The sequence below is a fragment of the Sinohyriopsis cumingii genome, unplaced genomic scaffold (assembly GCF_028554795.1).
Source record: "Sinohyriopsis cumingii isolate HCF-2022 unplaced genomic scaffold, ASM2855479v2 utg001747l, whole genome shotgun sequence".
Lineage (NCBI taxonomy): Eukaryota > Metazoa > Mollusca > Bivalvia > Unionida > Unionidae > Sinohyriopsis > Sinohyriopsis cumingii.
In genome coordinates, this window is record NW_028316043.1 from 1,033,802 (window position 1) to 1,051,919 (window position 18,118).

General features: G+C 36.0%; 1 protein-coding gene across 1 annotated transcript; it reads left to right on the top strand.

Moving 5' to 3' along the window:
• Window positions 1–7,321: 7,321 nt before the first annotated feature.
• Window positions 7,322–9,606, top strand: LOC149771656 (uncharacterized). The gene has a single exon (XM_089948269.1). The coding sequence runs from the start codon at window positions 7,390–7,392 to the stop codon at window positions 8,527–8,529; it is 1,140 nt and encodes a 379-aa protein (XP_089804395.1). The 5' UTR covers window positions 7,322–7,389; the 3' UTR covers window positions 8,530–9,606.
• Window positions 9,607–18,118: the final 8,512 nt, after the last annotated feature.

The following is an 18,118-nucleotide window of genomic DNA, read 5'->3' on the forward strand; positions in this document are numbered from 1 at the left end:
TTTTTTGTATCCTTGCCCTGTTGCTTTCTTTAGTGCCATTTCAGCGGCTGTTCCAACAGCACCTAACGCGGCCGCTTTTGCTACGGCTGGAGCAGCTGCAGCTATTAATGCCGGAATGTCCGCAAGTAGTGGAAATATACCACCCGTTTTAACCATGTCTTTGATGGCGCTCGGGGAGAGATGGAATTGAACTCCAGTTTTTGATTCTAGGGCTTTATTGAAATGTTTAATCTGATTATTTGTCAGCGATAATTTGTTTGGACCACCACTAATATGATCTCGTTTTAGTGATATTTTAGTTCCGCATTTGTTGGCGGTTTTTGATTGAAGCTTTTTTACCTGACCCGGGGTCAGAGTAACATTAACATGACTATACGACATTTTTATATAAATAATATTTTTCTAAATAACACGATTAAATATTTTCCACCGGTGCATCAACGACCCTCATTCGACCACTACCACCTTCAAGTAACATGGCTTTGTCGCTAAGTATGACCGCGATCGCTCTGTAATCAACACCACCGGTATTTAATGTTGCTTTGAGATGTATATCAACGACAGATTATTTTGATAGATCAAGATGTTCTAATGAAAAATAATAAATCGAGTACAAGTTTTTAAAATCTAGTTGTGATATTTGCAACCCGGTATCAACATTTTGATCACGTCCCATAAATGACATCAAACGATGATATGCACGTCCTATGTGATTTAGTGCATAATTTAGTTGTATATTCTCCGTTGGTTCTTGTTGTCCGTTTATCCGTAAAGAAATATCTGTGAGACCTAGTTGGTCAAATATCATATGAGAGTGAGTTTGTGAGTTTAAACGATCAGTTCTCTGAAAAGCAATAAAAATATGTCGTGGTGCAGAAACACCCTGTTGTGATGCTATATGCCATGTAAACTGACCGTTAACGTTAGTTTGCATGCTATCCGTGCTTGTTGTTAACCATGACAACAAGGATTTACCACCTGCATCCATGAAAGAAATCAGTTTTTGTTCTTCTGCGATCGTTGGAGTCATTACCGGCATCCACAGTGAAAGTTTCGATAATATTACTTTACCAGCATCACCAGCGGGTCTCCACAGAGCATCATTATCATCGTTCTTTCTTACAAGAACAACCGTGTGTCTAGCTCCAAAAATAACCTTTTTAACATTCCTGCAAAATCCAAAAATATGCGATAGTGGAATTGTACATGAAAAACCTCTATTGCCTCCTAGCAACATATTTCTACGTGCTGCAAATCCCAAGTTGAAATTTTCGCCAGAACCATGAACCACCGGCCACACATCAGCATCATTGTTATCGGCAAAATTTCTTGGTCGTCTTATATTATACGGATCACTTTCAGGGTTATCGGAGTTATCTTTCACAAACATCATTGTGGGACCTGCTGATCTTGTATAATCATCAGAATATCTTGCTAATCATATTATTGTTGTAGCAACGTCGACATCATTCTGAATTGATTCAATATTTTTTCCATCAATCATATATGTGGCGCCACTAAATAATGCCATGATCCCGTTGTTGACAAAACCAATTTTTACTGGATTTGCGTAATTAGTATCATCCGTTTTTATAATTGTACCTTCTACCTCAAGAAAGGCATCAGCGGGTAAAAAGTATCTACTTGTGTCATGAACTTGTAGTTCAATTCTTCCATGTTGATCTGGTTGTTTTGCGTCATATGAATAAAATTGATAATCACGTACAGATTCATCCTTAAGGACGGATGCTTCCATGTCAAATGCTGTGTCGGATACGCGCTTGAACATTTTATTATAATTATTTTTCGTCTAACACGTTGATCACCGCCTTCGGGAAATTCCACCTCGGAAAGTTCCAGCTCCGGATATCAAACTTGAGATATTATTTCCAGATTCACCGAGTCCTTGATCTGCTAACGCCGCTAGTTTTTGATTTGCAGCCTGATTTATTATTTTACTTACGTCTGCGGGCATCACCTCAGTACTTGTCAGTTTCACCGGTGGTTGTTGTTTTCGTCGCAATAATCGTGCTAGTCTTTCTTTGATCGCCGAGAACGCCTTACCAGCAACATTGACAATTGCACCAGGAGCTTTATCACGAACAATATCAATAGCCTTCATCGATAATTGTTTTGCAACAGGTGCTACTTTGGGAGCTATCCTTGTAAATAATCCCTGAATAACATCACCAAGTCCATTTCCGTAAATAACACTATAGATTGGTAATCGTGAGTTTACCGCTCTAACCTGTGTGGGTTTACGATGATTATCATGCACAATCATCTTATTTTATTTACCATTTATCTAACAACTAGTCATCAACGAGCTCATCAATAAGTTCTCGGTAAACGCCAATATCCATGATACCACCTTGAAATAGTCGCCGACAAATATCAGCTGCTTCATTAATTATTTCTGGTGAATTATTTCCGGCACGTTTTCCTCCTATGAGAACTTCTAACCGTGACACGTCATTGATGATATTATCAGGACATAAACCAGATCCTGTTTTAGGTTCATCTTGAGGTGTTTTAAATACTGGTGGTTGCATTACCGGAGTAAGTACTTCAGTGGTGGCCGGGGGTGATCCAGGTGGTGAATCTGTCGGTGTAAATGTCATTTTCGGTGCAGAAATTTTACGTAAAGGTGAAGGAATTTTCTTCGAGGGGGGTGATTTAAGTGACTCTTTAGCCTTTTTAATTTCCGACTTCAACCTTTGCTGCGGCGAAGAAGATTGCTGTTGTTCTATTTGTTGCAGAGGTGGAGGAAGCTGATACTGGGAGAGCTCTCCCTGTTCTGGTTGTTCCAGTCTCTCTCTGTAAAGTCTTTTTACTTCTTCATTAAGTCTTTTGAACTCTGGACCTCTAGCTTGTTTTTTATTGTAATATACGCGATATATCCATTTAATGAAATCATCATCATTTGTTTTTCCATAAAAGGGTTTTAAAAAATTAGATTTATCAGATATATTTTTTGATATCATCTCAGGTAATTTCTCTCTTTCAGTTTTTCTAATTTCCTCAACAACTCCTTCGTTAAATCTTGCAATTAATTTTAAGCTCTCTCCTGCTGATTTGGATTCAGATGCAAGTTTTTTTCTCACATCGGCGACTTCAGTACGAAGTTCTCCAATACCCTCAAGTATTTCCTCACCAACAGGTGGAGGTTGAGCTGCAGCTATGTCAGTTGGAAGGTTTCGTAAAATCTTCTTTGCCTGTTTAGTTCTTCTTGCTATTTTTTCTGATACCGGAAGAAGATCTTCTTTGATGACAGTTGCAACTTTCTCAGTAGCTGCAGTGACGGGTTTAAACAGTTTTTTAGTGTCTTCTTCATACTCAACTTTTGCTTCTTGCCGCGCTTGTAGATTTTTTCTAAATGAGTCTTTGACAGGAAGAAATTTTTTAATTGCTTCTAATCGTTCTCGAGCTGTTCTTGCAGTATGAGATTCTGGATGTATCATTTTATTATAACATAATAATTTAATTAATATCAGCAGAGGAGGAGCAGCAGAGAGGGTGCCTACCAACGTTGGTCGTCAAAAAAATAAACAAGAAATAAATAAACACGTAGAGTACTTTATTTTTTCAGCTACTATTTCGAACTGAGGTTTCATTAGTACAATCGTCCATTACAGAAATAAAACATCTCAAGGAAAAGTTCATTTGTAAAATCTTGACCTTTCTACGAGATGATTTTATTTGTTTGTTTTATTTGTTTTGTCGGAATTCTATGGTCTGTTCACCCTCTCTGCTGCTCCTGTTCTCTTAGGTCTTCAGTGACTTTCTCTATCTCTTCAGGCTTTGGTATCAGACTTTGTCTAACACGATGCAAATTCACATAAGCTTCGTTCAGCTTGGCTAATCTTGCGCAAATTTTCGTAGGAGGATGAGTCGATAATGGATGGTCAGACTTGCTTGCTTTACTGGATTATAGTGATTTTCGTTCATTAAGAACATGCATCACTGGTTTATTCACGCACTGCGTGATTTTTAATTGCTCCTGGGGGAAGGAAAGAGAGCCTCATCCCCCAGGCTTTTATGTACTCACAGAGTACTTATTAATTGAGCCTTCAGGTTGTAGGACTAATTAGTCCTTAACAAGCGGACTGAAAGGCTATTACATGAGTAGGAATAGAATCATACAACTCATATTATCAGGAGATTCGGTTGTTTTTGAACGCTCCAGGTGTCAACCCAAGCAGTATGTGACGCCCGCTACGATTAGTCGGGACGTATAAATAAAAAATAAGTATGAAAAGTTAAACGGCGGTACCAAAACAAATCAAATTGATTTAATTGTAAAATAGATGTTATCAAGTAGGTTCTCGAGCCAAAATGAGAACTAAGATTAAAATCGACCAGGCAACTGAAAGCAATTCTCTGCAGTAAAGCCGTTGTGTACGTGCTTGCATTAAAGGCTAGTGCATATCCTTCTTTCAATAAGAAATGTCGCAGCTAGACCGGATAGGAAATCGTTGGTACTCAGTCAGGCGTATTTCCTCCATTAGTATCTCCTTCTAACGTGGTCGCCATCGTTTTTTCCGTTACAATTTTTCAAATACAGCATTTAGCCTGGTCTAACAATGCCAATTGCTGTTTTAATACACCGTCCCCATATAGGCCCCGGCTCTTTAGTCGGCCTGGTAACGCGTGTTTGGATTTGTCAACAAACTCAGTCGGTTTCGATCCTGCCTCCCCCTATAAATAACCGCAGTTCACTGCATTCCTTCATCTGTTCTCGTCACAAAAATGTGGACCGACGTAGAATCCTCTGCTATCGTATCTTCAATGCTGTTCCGTACGGACTTACCCATGTATGTCAGATCATCGTGGACCATTGTCAGGATGACGGATACAAGCGTTTGGAGAAGAATTTATTTGGAGAGATAACGCTGTTTAAAGAGAGTTGTGATTTACGGATCAGAAGTCAGGCAAAGTTTGAGGAAAAGAAGAAGAGTAATACCTTGCCCTCTATGTTCATGGAATAATGTTAACATTAACCCAAAAACCCTTTTCAGGGCCACTCATTGGCCTCGAAAAGAAATGACTTTCGTGCCCCCCCCCCCCCATTTTTTTTAAAATTCATGTTGTATAAGTACTTGTCTCTTGTTTTTTTTTATTTTGTCCCGCTGGAGGTAAGCCCTTTGCTACATTGTTGCTCATCGTCAGGACGATGACCTCACCTTCCCTGTTCCTTTCCTCTTGTCGCTGGACTATCCCAATAATTTTTGTCCCTGTATAGTCCCATCCATGTTAAAATTTCCCATGTTAAATTCCCATTGTCCCTAGACAATCTCAATCCATTGTCTCTCTATAGTCCTACCGATGTTAAAATTCCCCAGGTTAAATTCCCATTGTCCCTAGGGTACAACCCTCCTAGTTTAACATTAAAGTTCCATTGTTCCTAAGGTATCCCACTATACTACTCTCAGATATAATTTTATAGGGCGATTTTGAAAATTCCTTTAGACCTTTTTAATACCTTCCATATATTCTTTCTCTAAATCGAATTCCTTGAATAACGTTCTTACCTTCAAAATGGTATTGAAATGATTAAATTTCCAAAAATGGGAAGCAGACATGCTACAATTTGGAAAAAAATCTTCATGACTGTGAAATATACCTTTTTGGGGGATATGAACAATCACTTTAGATCATTAACACATCCAGATATATGTTTCATGAAATGATTCTCTTTAGGACATCAGGCTACAGTTTGTAGTAGGTTTCATGTTGGTGAAACTTTGTAATATTCCCAAAAGATCTTTCTTACATTCAAGCTATTCTTTACGGACTAAAGTCAGACAATTTCCTCAAGACATCATGGAACAGATAGGTGTAACCTTCATTACTGTGAAATATTTCCCCTCTCATCAGATAAATAGTTTCATTTTGACTATTTACTTTGCAAATAGTTCTGTACAACATGAAGCAAAATGTTTTGATTCAGTGTTTCCAGCAACACTAAATCCAACTTATTACAAATATAACACAAAGAAATAATATCATTGGTTAAATCAATAAATAAATCAATCAAAATTTAATATATTATTTTATTATATATTTTTACAAACATTTCAACAAGAAATATTTATTCAAACACATATTTAAAATATAAATATTTTCTAAACACCGCCATGTCGGCCTATCCTGGGCGCCGGGTAATTTGCGCAACGATACGTCATTTCTGTAAACATTTGACCACGTGCTATTTTGGGTCAAAAATTCATTTTGTAACCAAAAGAAGAATCGTACATTAATTAGGAAAACTGATATTCATAAAGTGTACAAAAATATCCCATATTTAGACTCGAAATGCACATAAAAATGTGATTTCTAAATGGCAACGTGAAGACCCACTCCATGACCTTCTTGAACCTGTAACCTAGAAAATTCGATTTACTATGCATCTTGTAGTATCATACAAATAAATATATTATATAAAAGATGGAAATATGTACCTTAAAACAAAACTATTTCAATCCAAGTTTCCAATTTTGCAAGAAGTTGTCCCACACGGACAAATTCGTCTGTTACCCAACGTGTCTACTTGCCGCTAGAACATAAATTCTATACAAATTCCTGGGCTTATAGTCTGTTTCTAAATTTTGTAGTAATTTTTCCCCATCAACAAGACGTTGCAAACACATTACATCCTATTCATTGTTGTTTCTCTTCCACGTAATTGCTTATTTTTCATAAAATGTTGAACTTTACTAACTTTTGTACAAGATCGGTTTAGTTTGCTTAATATCTCTTGCCATTTATTGGCATTTTTACGCTGAATTTTGTAAAACTAGCTATAAACCTGACCTAATTACTCGACTGAACTGCTGACAGAAACAGTCCAAAGTAATATATTTCATTTCTATAGCAAGATGGATAAACATTACAACTTTTCAAAGTTATGCGCAGAATAGGCCGACATATCGCGAGTTAGGAAAACAGGGGTATGGTATCCCCGTGTCCAAATTAATATTATTTTGAACAGAATATTCTGGTAACAATTACATCTTTTCAAATGGTAAGCATTGCTGTATTTTATTTTTTGTCAATCTCTCGAATTCGGTATGCGTTTTGTTTCAATATTGGAAACGAAAACCTTCGGTACGCAGAAATGCCCGACAGCAGTGCATATTTGAAGTACAATTATTAAAAATCCCATGAAAAAAAAACATAAGATTAAATAAATATAAAGATTTTCAATTAATTTATAATTTTTTGAAAACCAGTGATTAATTTGGAATTCTAAGTTGTTGCGCGCAATCGCTCTACAAATGGTTATTCCAAGTTGTTACGCAATAAATTCAACGAGGGAGACCTCACTTATCCTACACATAGATTGCTATATACTGGAGAAAAACCATTTTAAGTGAAGTGTGTGATAAAATGACTGGTCATAATGGAATTTTTAAACAGCACACGAGCATTCATGCTGGAGGAAAACCATTTAAGTGTGAATTATGTGATAAAATGTTTACTCGTAGTAGAAGTATAAAAGAGCACACACGCATTCATACTGGAGAAAAACCATTTAAATGTGAAGTGTGTGAAGAAAGCTTTGCTCGAAAAGGAACTTTAAAACAGCACTTGAGGATTCATACTGGAGAGAAAATATACCAGTGTCAACTATGCGATAAAAGTTTTACTCAGAATGGAAGCTTAAAACAGCACACGAGGATTCATGCTGGAGAAAACCCATTTAAGTGTGATGTATGTGGTGAAAGCTTTATTCAGAAAGGAAATTTAAAACGGCACATGAGGATTCATGCTGGAGAAAAACCATTTAAATGTGATGAAAGCTTTATTCAGAATGGAAATTTAAAACGGCACATGATTCATGCTGGAGAAAAACCATTTAAGTGTGATGTATGTGATGAAAGCTTTACTGAGTATGGAAGTTTAAAACGGCACATGAGGATTCATACTGGAGAAAAACCATACCAGTGTGAAGTATGTGACAAAAAGTTTGCACGTAGTGAACATGTAAAAGAGCACATACGCATTCATACTGGAGAAAAACCATTTAAATGTGAAGTATGTGAGCAAAGCTTTACTCAGAATGGACATTTAAAAAAGCACTTAAGGATTCATGCTGGAGAAAAACCATTTCATTGTGAAGTATGCAATGAAACCTTTACTGAGAATAGAAGTTTAAAACGTCACATGAGGATTCATACTGGAAAAAAACCATTTAAATGTAAAGTATGTGATGGAAGCTTTACTGAGAATGGAAATTTAAAACGTCACATGAGGATTCATAATGGAGAAAAACCATTTAAATGTAAAGTATGCGATAAAAGCTTTACTCGGAATGGAAGTTTAAAACAGCACTCGAGGATTCATACTGGAGAAAAGCCGTTTGAGTGTGAAGTATGTAAAAAAAGCTTTTCTCTGAATAAAACTTTAAAACTGCACATGAGGATTCATACTGGAGAAAAACCATACAAGTGTGAAGTATGTGATAAACTGTTTAATCGCCATGAAAGTTTGAAATTTCACAAGAACAGTCATACTGGAGAGAAGTGAAATACTCAGAGAAACTATTCATCTAAAACATCTGTGACAAAAGGTTTGATCAGTGTCATATTTAAAAATTAAAAAAGCACATGAGAATATGTATTGGATAAAAGCCACATCACTGTGAACTGTGTCATAAAATGCTACAGTAAGTCTACAATTAAAGCTGCACCTGCAGAAACATACTGGAGAAAAAACATATAAGTGAGATTTGTGATAAAATATTCTGTTGCAGGAGATATTTCAAGCAGCACACAAGGATTCATACTTGTGAAAAACCATTTAAGAGTGAAGTTTGTGATCAAACGTTTAGTTGGATATTTAAAATGACACTTAGGCATTCATGATGGAGAAAAATCTTATAGGTGAAAAGTGTGATAAAATGTTTAATTGCAATAAACATTTAAAACTGCACATGAGCATTCATAGTGGACAAAAAAATTTAAGTAACCAAGTAAGACATTTTAGATTTATGTTACTTTTGTTTCACCATTTAAAAAATTATGCATTTTCAAATAATACTGAAATTTCAGTGATGACTTTTTCTGAATTTTATTATTTAATATCTTTTGCAATACAGATAAATCATTCTGTGTTGTCTTCACATCATTCTCAGGCTTTATGTGACTTTATTTGACTTTGTGTGACTTTATTTGGCTCTTTGTGGCTTAGTCAGCATTAGCAGTTTTTGTCATGAAATGTTGTGATGCAGTGAAAAACTAATGGTGCACATGAGGAAAAATCCTTTAGAAAAATCATTTAAGAGTGAGGTATGTGATAAAATGTTTAATCAGTGTGAAGCTTTAAGGCTGTGCAGGAGGATACATGATGGTTGGAAGAAGATCATTGCGTCAGAGGTCTTGCTAGGATTTTAAACTACGAATCCAGGACTCCCATTTTGGAAAAAAACAGGAGTCCCACCAGCAAAAGTTGCAGTCCCCTACCAGAAGCATATTGTGCATACCTAAAGTGGCTAAGTTTCCAGATGATTACAACCAGTGGTTGCCAATGAGTTTTATTTTCTAACCTCTTTACAACACTGATATATAACTCTTGTTTGTCCATTAAAGTAAGAGTGAATAATGACAGGCCTAGGAAATTTCTTACTCTATGCACTAAGCTAAGCATCACACATAAAGTGTTCCATGCGAAATGTGAAATATCAGTTCTAGCAACTTCTAGCACTCTGTTTAATCCCGTTACAGTCTTTGCCAGTTTGCCCCAAAATATGTATCCAAATTTGCAAACAGCATTTTGACTAGCTCTCAACATGTTTTGATTTCAAGGTCACATGCTCTGCTTTTTTGGCTACACATGGAAATGAACACAATAATGAAAGGTAAAGTTGTTCGTTAGATGTACTCTTGCTCAGAAGTACATCACTGGGTCTTTCTATCTCTGTATTCAGTCACTGTAAATATCAGTACATTTTCCCACCATTCTGCAGCTAGTCAAGCCTTTGAACTTGCTGCCAGGCTATTGGGTCATGTTTTCCATATGTACACTTACAATGACTACTTGTACATCAGGGGGTCTTTCAGAAACTGAATTTTCTTATTGTAAATATTAGCACAGTTAAAATGATTATTTGATCAACATAGTTTCCTACGCAACAGAAGGTTGAAGCAGGACTAGCAAGCCCTTGAATTTGCTGTATAGCAAACGTGTGCATATGGAGGACTCCTGTATAAGTGATTTTCTTTGTCTCAGGTAAAAAAATTGCAAGAACAAATACAGTTAGAGAAAGAGCAAATGCATTTACAGTCGGAGAAAGAGGAGGGTATGACGGATGCACAGTGAGAAGAAAGAGATGGAATATCAATGTAGGAAAAAAGAAATAGAGCTGGCAAGTGACAATTACATTTCTACTTTGTTTGCAAATTCAAGTTTAGATGTTACAAAGAATATTAGGTTAGTGCCCCCTTTTAGAGAAAAAAATGTAGACAAATATTTTCCTTATTTTGAACAAGTTGCTGAAAATTTGAAATGGCCAAGTGAGCATTGGATTCAATTATAATGTACACTTTTTGGCAATGCCTGAGATATCTATGCATCCCTGTCAGTACAGCAGAGTGCTGACAATGATTTGGTGAAGGAATACATCTTAAGGGGTTATCAGTTAGTCCCTGAAGCTTATCAGCAAAAATTCAGAAACAATAAAGAAAGCTGGACAACTCATGTCGAATTTCCAAGAGAAAACGAGCTGTTATTTGATAGATGGTGATTAGCCAAGAAAGTTGATCAAGCTTAGGAAAGTCTCACACAACCTGTCTTGCTTCAAGATTTTAAGAACTGTATAATACTGATATTAAAATTTATCCTAATGAACATAAGGTCGAAACCATGGAAAATGCTTCTCGTGCTGCTGACCAGTATGCTTTTGCTCACATTATTTTTGGTAAGAACGATTTTCACTCGGCAGTCTTCTGGCAGAAAAGTATTTCAGCCTAAAATGAGTCCTTCTAAATCCTAATATGGCACAACTTTTAAAAATCAAGATTCTGTTAATCTTGATCAAAGATTCTCATCTTTTCCTACATGTACCTATTGCAAAAAGAAAGGACACGTTATTTCAGATTGCAAGAAATTGAAAAATAAGCATCAGAATCGAGACTGACCTATTCCACAAATGCTCTTAGTTCTAAGAGGTCAAGGCCATGGTCAAGTATTTAAATCAATACATTTGTTGGGTCTAATAAACATCAGTATGATTTTATTATGGAGAATTATGAACCATTCATGTCAAAGGGTTCTATATTACTCTTGGTTGATTCAGCCAATCCCATCCCTATTAAAATTTTGAGGGACACAGTAGCTTCTCAGATTCTTTTATCGTCAGGATACTTTGACTTTTTCTGAGAAGTCTTCTTCTAATGAGAGTATTCTTATTCAGGAAGTAGAGAGCAGCCTTGTTAATGTTCCTCTGTATTGTGTAAATATATCATCAGACCTAGTATCTGGACCCGAGACAGTTGGAAGTGTCTGTTTTACACGTTGAGGGTATTTATTTATTACAGAGCAAAGAGCTAGCTGCAGACAAGGCTGTGGTTAATCCACGTGTAACTGACAAGCCACACTTGGATCTGAAAGTCGATCCAATTGAAAAAGAATTACCTGAGTTATATCCAGCTTGCACAGTTACCAGAGTTATGGCAAAAGAAAGCTCTTGAGAATGAGGTTGACAAGGGAGGTATTCCTCTAGCTGACACATGTATTGGTCAGGCTTTTTATGTGCTTGCTCTCACTCCTTGTTTGGATCATTCAAAAATGGTATTGATCACAGGGATCCTCGTTTACCTACTCATTCTCTTCATTCTAATATGGGTGATAACGACAATCACTTATCGTTGAACAGGAAAAAGACACTGAATCCCCTGTTTGTTTCAAAGGGCTATTAGGGAAACTATAGTCAATGAAGTTCCTGTGTTATTTCATTGAAAATGGGATTCTTATGAGAAAATGGAGACCTCCCGAGTTACCTGATGGTGACGAGTGATCAGTGAACTATCACATTGTAGTTCCAAAATCTTACAGACAAAAAATAGTTTGGCCCATGAATCTCCTCTAGCTGGTCATTTAGGGATTATTAAGACTTATCACAAGATTTTGACTCACTTTTAATGGTAATATATCAAAAGTGATGTTTGTAAATACTGTAGATCTTGTCATACTTGTTAAATGGTAGGAAAACCCAATCAGAAGATGACTAAGGCTCATCTGCAACCTATTCCTGCATCTGACGAACCATTTAGCAGGATTATGGTAGGTTGTGTTTGTCCTTTATCTACGACCAAGTCAGGTAACCAATATTTGTTGACCATTATGTGAGCATCAATGAGGTTTCCAGAGGCAATTCCTTTGAATAATATGAAGTCTAAAACAATAGCAAAAGCTTTAAAACAGTATTTTACTCAATGTGGTCTTCCCAAATCTGTTTATTCTGATCGAGGGTCAAATTTCATGTCTGGAATTTTTCAGCAAGTTATGTACGAATTAGGCATCCAACAGTTCGTTCAAATATGCCTATCAACCTGAAAGCCACTGGGCATTAGAAAGATTTATTCAGACTTTAAAAAATATGATTCCATCATATTGTTTTGATATGGGTAAAGATTGGGATGAAGGCATTCATTTACTATTTTTTTCTGTTAGGGAATGAGTTCAAGATTCTTTAGGCTTCAGTCCCTTTGCACCGGCTTTTGGACACACTGGATGGACCTTTGAGGTTATTGAAAGAGAAACTTCTTTCTAATGAAGATACTGAAACTAATGTTCTTGATTACGTTTCCAATTTTAAGTATAAGATGTGAAAGGCTTGTGAGATTGCAAGAGGGAATATGTGTTCTACTCAGTCAAAAATGAAATTAAGATATGATAATTATTCAAAGGAAATGAGTTTTCAGCCTGGTGATTAGGTTCTTGCACTCTTGCCCATACCACAAAATTCTCTCCAGGCCAAGTATTATGGTACCTACACAGTTGCAAAAATGTAAATGATTTAAATTATATCATAATTACTTCAAGGAGGCGAAATAAAAACAACTTTGTCACATAAATATGTTAAATAAGTATATTGAGAGAGATATCCAGGTTAAACACGCAATTAATTTAGTAGTACTTGTCCCACTCCGTGAAGATTTAAGTGAAGGAATGTTATCGGATTATACTGATATTGGAGTGACAAGTCTTCAGAATTCAGAAATTATGAATGAGCTTGACCAGAAGTTTGTAACAGCAAGAAATGGATGAACTTAAATATTTATTATTTGATATGACCACTTCATTCCAGATGTTATTACAATAACAAATACAAATTTTACTGACGTTCAAATTTTAAATTCCAAACCTGTGAAACAACATCCATACAGAATTGACCCTCTCAAGCAGGAATACTTGGAAAAAGAAATTCAGTATTTGCTGGAGAATGACTTAATAGAACCGAGTAAAAGTGATTAGAGTTAACCATTTAAACTTGTTCCAAAACGAGATAAAACTTTCCATATGTGCACTGATTGTAGGAAGGTGAGCAGTGTGACTAAAACATTAATTTCCATTACCAAGAGTCGACGACTGCATTGACAAAATCAGAAATGTCAAGCATGTCACCAAATTTGACATTCTGAAATGATTTTGTCAAATTCCACTGACGGAAAGAGCAAATGAAATTACGGCATTCCTGACTCCAGATGCACTTTGCCAATATAAAGTGATGCCGTTTGGGATGAAGGGTTTGCCAAGTACTTTATAACGACAAAAAAAAATATGATTACTTCTGGTCTAGATAATTGTGATGCACACATCGATGATGTCATCATCTACAACTACACCTGGAAAGAACATTTAGCGACAATTCGGAAATTCTTTGACAGACTCACAATTGCAAGTTTGACAATTAATTTATCCCAAAATGAGATCTGCCGAGATAGTGTAACATTTGTAGGATATATCGTGGGACATGGACAAGTTAAAGCTATAGATGCTACAGTCAAGGCTATCTCTTCATTCTCTGTGCTTGTTGGTAAAAAGGAACTGATGCAATTTTTAGGTATGGCTGAACAGTATCGGAAATTATGTTTCAATTTGTCCATAATTGCTGAACCCCTGACAAATGTAATGAGCAAGAAAAACAAGTTTCTTTGGACTGGAAAATATGAGGTGTGTTGTGTGGTTTAACGCGACGTTTCAGCACATGATAGGCTATACATGGCATCCGGTGTTAATGGCGGAGAATGAACCCGGGAAAATCTTACATAGAACCACCGACGCACGAGAAGCTACTGTCAGGAAAATGTGAGGAGGCTTTTGATAAGTTAAAAGCTATACTTAAAATCGTGCCAGTTCTTACAGCTCCAAATTTCAGCCAATCATTTAAACTGTCTGTTGATGCAAGTGATGTTAGGGTTGAAGAAGTATAGATTCAAGAAGACAAAAATGGTGCTGATCATCGAGAGTGCTATTTTTCAAGGAATTAAATAAGCACCAAAGAAATTATTCAACAACTAAGAAGGAATCTTTGGCTTTGATATTGGCATCACAACATTTTACATGTTCAACTCCTTTGATTATTGAGTTTAGTGATCACAATCTGCTTACTTTCATTGGCAAGATGAGAAAAAAATCAGACAAGTAGGGTGGAGTTTGTTGTTACAGGAATATAATATTTACATCATGCACATAAGGGAAAAGATAATTTAATAGCAGATGCACTTTTTTGTGTATAAAAATGTATTATTTAATATACACTGTGTATAATTCATAAGAGCTCTTATGTTGTTTTTTTTAACCTCATGCATAATTAATCAATGGTAAAATGAAAGCTTTATCATATAAATCTTTCTTTTTCTTTATGGGGTAAGTGTTATGTATATTTGATTTAATTTATGTTTGATTTTATTTCTTTGTTTGTAGGTTAGCTTTGAAAAATTATATAATTTTTATTGCACTGCATGCTAGAAATTCAGTTCAGTTTTTCAAAATCCTAATATCAGAACTATGTATCTAAAACTCACCTAGTTCCTGACCTTAACACATGATTTATATTAAACACATTTTTTATTTTCTTTAATCATTTTTTTTATTTGGGTATCATGGAGTGAAATCAAGACCGTACTGGGAGTACATGACATTAGATATGTAAATAGCTTCAACGTTGTTCTAGAAACATGTACCATTTTTTTTAAATGCTGGTTTTACCAGAGGATTGATCTTATCAACGCATCTGTTTGGTGCAGTTGCCAGATTTAATAGTGGTGTATCGATGAATAAATTTAGTTTTGCGTTAAACCCTGGAGACCTTTAGGTGTTTACTGTTGTGACCAGTTTGAGTTTAAGTTCTAATTTTTCTTCAAATTCTTTTGATTTTAAGAGATTATCTTTCCTGGAAATACTTGTGCTCAAAATTAATTCTTAGACAAAGACACGTAACAAACATTTACAGAATTCAAACACCGGAATATTATTTTCTGAAATTCAGCGAAGAACTGTAGACACATTAGTACTACACTGACTACAGTATACATCATCGCCTTTCATTTTGAATTTTGTCGAGACTCAAATTCAGATTCATTAGAAGATTTTATGACTAGGACATCTATTTTTTAAATCTTGGATTATTCTTGGATTATTTTTGGATTTGATTCTTAAAAGTTTAAGTTCGTTTTCTCATTTATACCTTGTTTTCCTAAGGAAATAAATCATTTGTTAAATTCTACAAAGCTTGTAGTCTTCACTTTTTTCTTGTTGCTGTTTATGAGAACTTAAACACATAAAACAACAGAGGTCTTGGAAACACTTAATCCCGTGTATTTGATGACTTAAGCTTTAAAAAATGATATAGACAAACAAAAATTACAAATTCCTTGTTAGACTAATTTAAAAATTCTATATTAGACTCAACTAGACAATTTATATTATAATAAATCATCAATTTCAGAATAGAATAAATTAAAATATCTATATAACACTAAAGTTGAAATTTGATATTAGACTAATATCACAAATGTATACTAATGACATAGAGAAATCTTTCCCGAGTATATTAATGATATAGTGGGATGTTTCCTGATATATTAATGACATAGTGAAATCTTTCCCGAGTATATTAATGATATAGTGGGATGTTTCCTGAGTATATTAATGACATGGTGGGATGTTTCCTGATGTTATATTAATGGCATAGTGTATTAGGTTCTCAAAATCTTTTTTTTTTCTCACGTCCTCTAGGAATCTTGAGGGCAATGACTAAAGATAGGCTCTTCGATGCACTGCTTACACGCTCGATGAGCCACGCAGAAATCAGGAATGTGAATGCCAGTCTCTTGCATGTATTCGAAATAGAAAAAGATGAAATTCCCTTTCTATTTCTGGCCATTTTCCTCCTCCTACTGGGGTTGGTATTTCTAAATGTAGCATTTGTTTTCCAAGTCCATTATTTGCTGCAAATGTGACAGTTTCTTCGTGGGTTGTTAATTTGTACAATTCTGCGCTTGATGCCGAGAAGGCTGTCCACCAGTAAAAAAATTCTGCGTTGCCCGGTCCACTGGGAAGAGAGACGTGATCCAAATGTACATTGTCGCTTTTCCATCGGTAATATGAAACCTCTCGTTAGACTGCTGTCCCTGTTTTGAATCTTGTTGACGACTTTGGAAGGTGTCAATAATCATGATCTGCTGAACTCGAACAAAACAGGGGATCTCAGATTGTCGTGGTAAATGGAAAGTGTCAAGCGATCGTCTTTGTTGACTCGACATTGCCGTTTTAAGTGAGATTAGCAAAGTATCCCGCACATCGGTGGTGAACTTTTTTTTCTTCCTCCAACGTTACGTAGGACCTAAAATCTTTAAACTTCACCTTGTACCTGTAAAATTTGGTTATAAAGTTTCTAGAGGAGCGTTCATCCGTATCTCGAATGTAGTGTAGTTGTGAGGTGTTAATGGTGGTGGACTTTGGTTTGACGTAGACTATGGTTCTGAAGTCTGGTTCACTCATGTAATGTTCGAAATCGCTGACAGGAATTTGAGCCAAGATGTCAGCTACTGTGCGAGTCGACAAGTTGACGCGATCGTTTCATCTTCATTGCAAAACGTCAAATGACTACATTTTAAACGCTATATATCATTTGCTGGGTAGGTCAATGTCTTCATCTCAAAGTATTCATTTCAATCTCAGTCCTAGCAGGAAGATGTAAGAACCAACACAGATCTAACTTCTGATCAGAGATTTGCGCGGTGTCATACGAAGGGTTTCTTCAGAGAAGCAGATGGACGACTCCACAGCATCAAAAAAGCAAATAGGCGTCAAAAGAGGAAAAATTCAATATACATGTTATCATTGTCAAGACATTGGTCGTCAGACTGTCCTACGAAACAGGAGAGGAAAGAAGAATAGGAAGAAGAGGTCCCTCCGAAAAGGTGTGTGTGTGTGTGTGTGATTTAAATTTTTAACGTAGCTTTAACAATTTTTCAGTCATATCGCTACGATGTCTGCACTGTGGCGGTTCATAGTGATGTCTAGCACTGGGACATCATGCCGCAGACATGTAGCATGATGTCACACCCAGTCTCATTATCCTGACACCAAGCGGACCAGTCTTAACACTAAACTCTTAATCCTGAGCGTCTAGTGAGGCAGCTGTTTGTACCATTGTTGTGAGTCTTTGGCATGACTTGGCCGGGAATCAAACCCACGAACATCCTCATCCGAGGCGGACGCTCTAACCACTAGGCCACCGGAGCGGTTAAAAATGGAAAGGAAGATCCCATACAAGTCCAAAAAGAGAAGCAAGAGAAGAAAGGAAGACGAGAAAAAAAATTGAAATAAGAGGACAAACCTGTCACAGTGAATAAATTCAAACAAAGGAGAGAGTGGAACTACAAAAAAGAAGAAAAATGAACTTTTTTAAAATGATGTGTTGTGAATTGGATTGTAAAATCTGCGCAATAAAATATGACAGAAAGAAAACATACGTATCTCTTGGTTTCGATGTTTATAAGGACCGACACTCACGCACTGACACATGTCCATCATAAGGCAAAAGGAATTTTGAATTTTAATTGATTTGGCAAAGGAATGCTATCTCTTTTAGAGAGTGTTGTGTGGC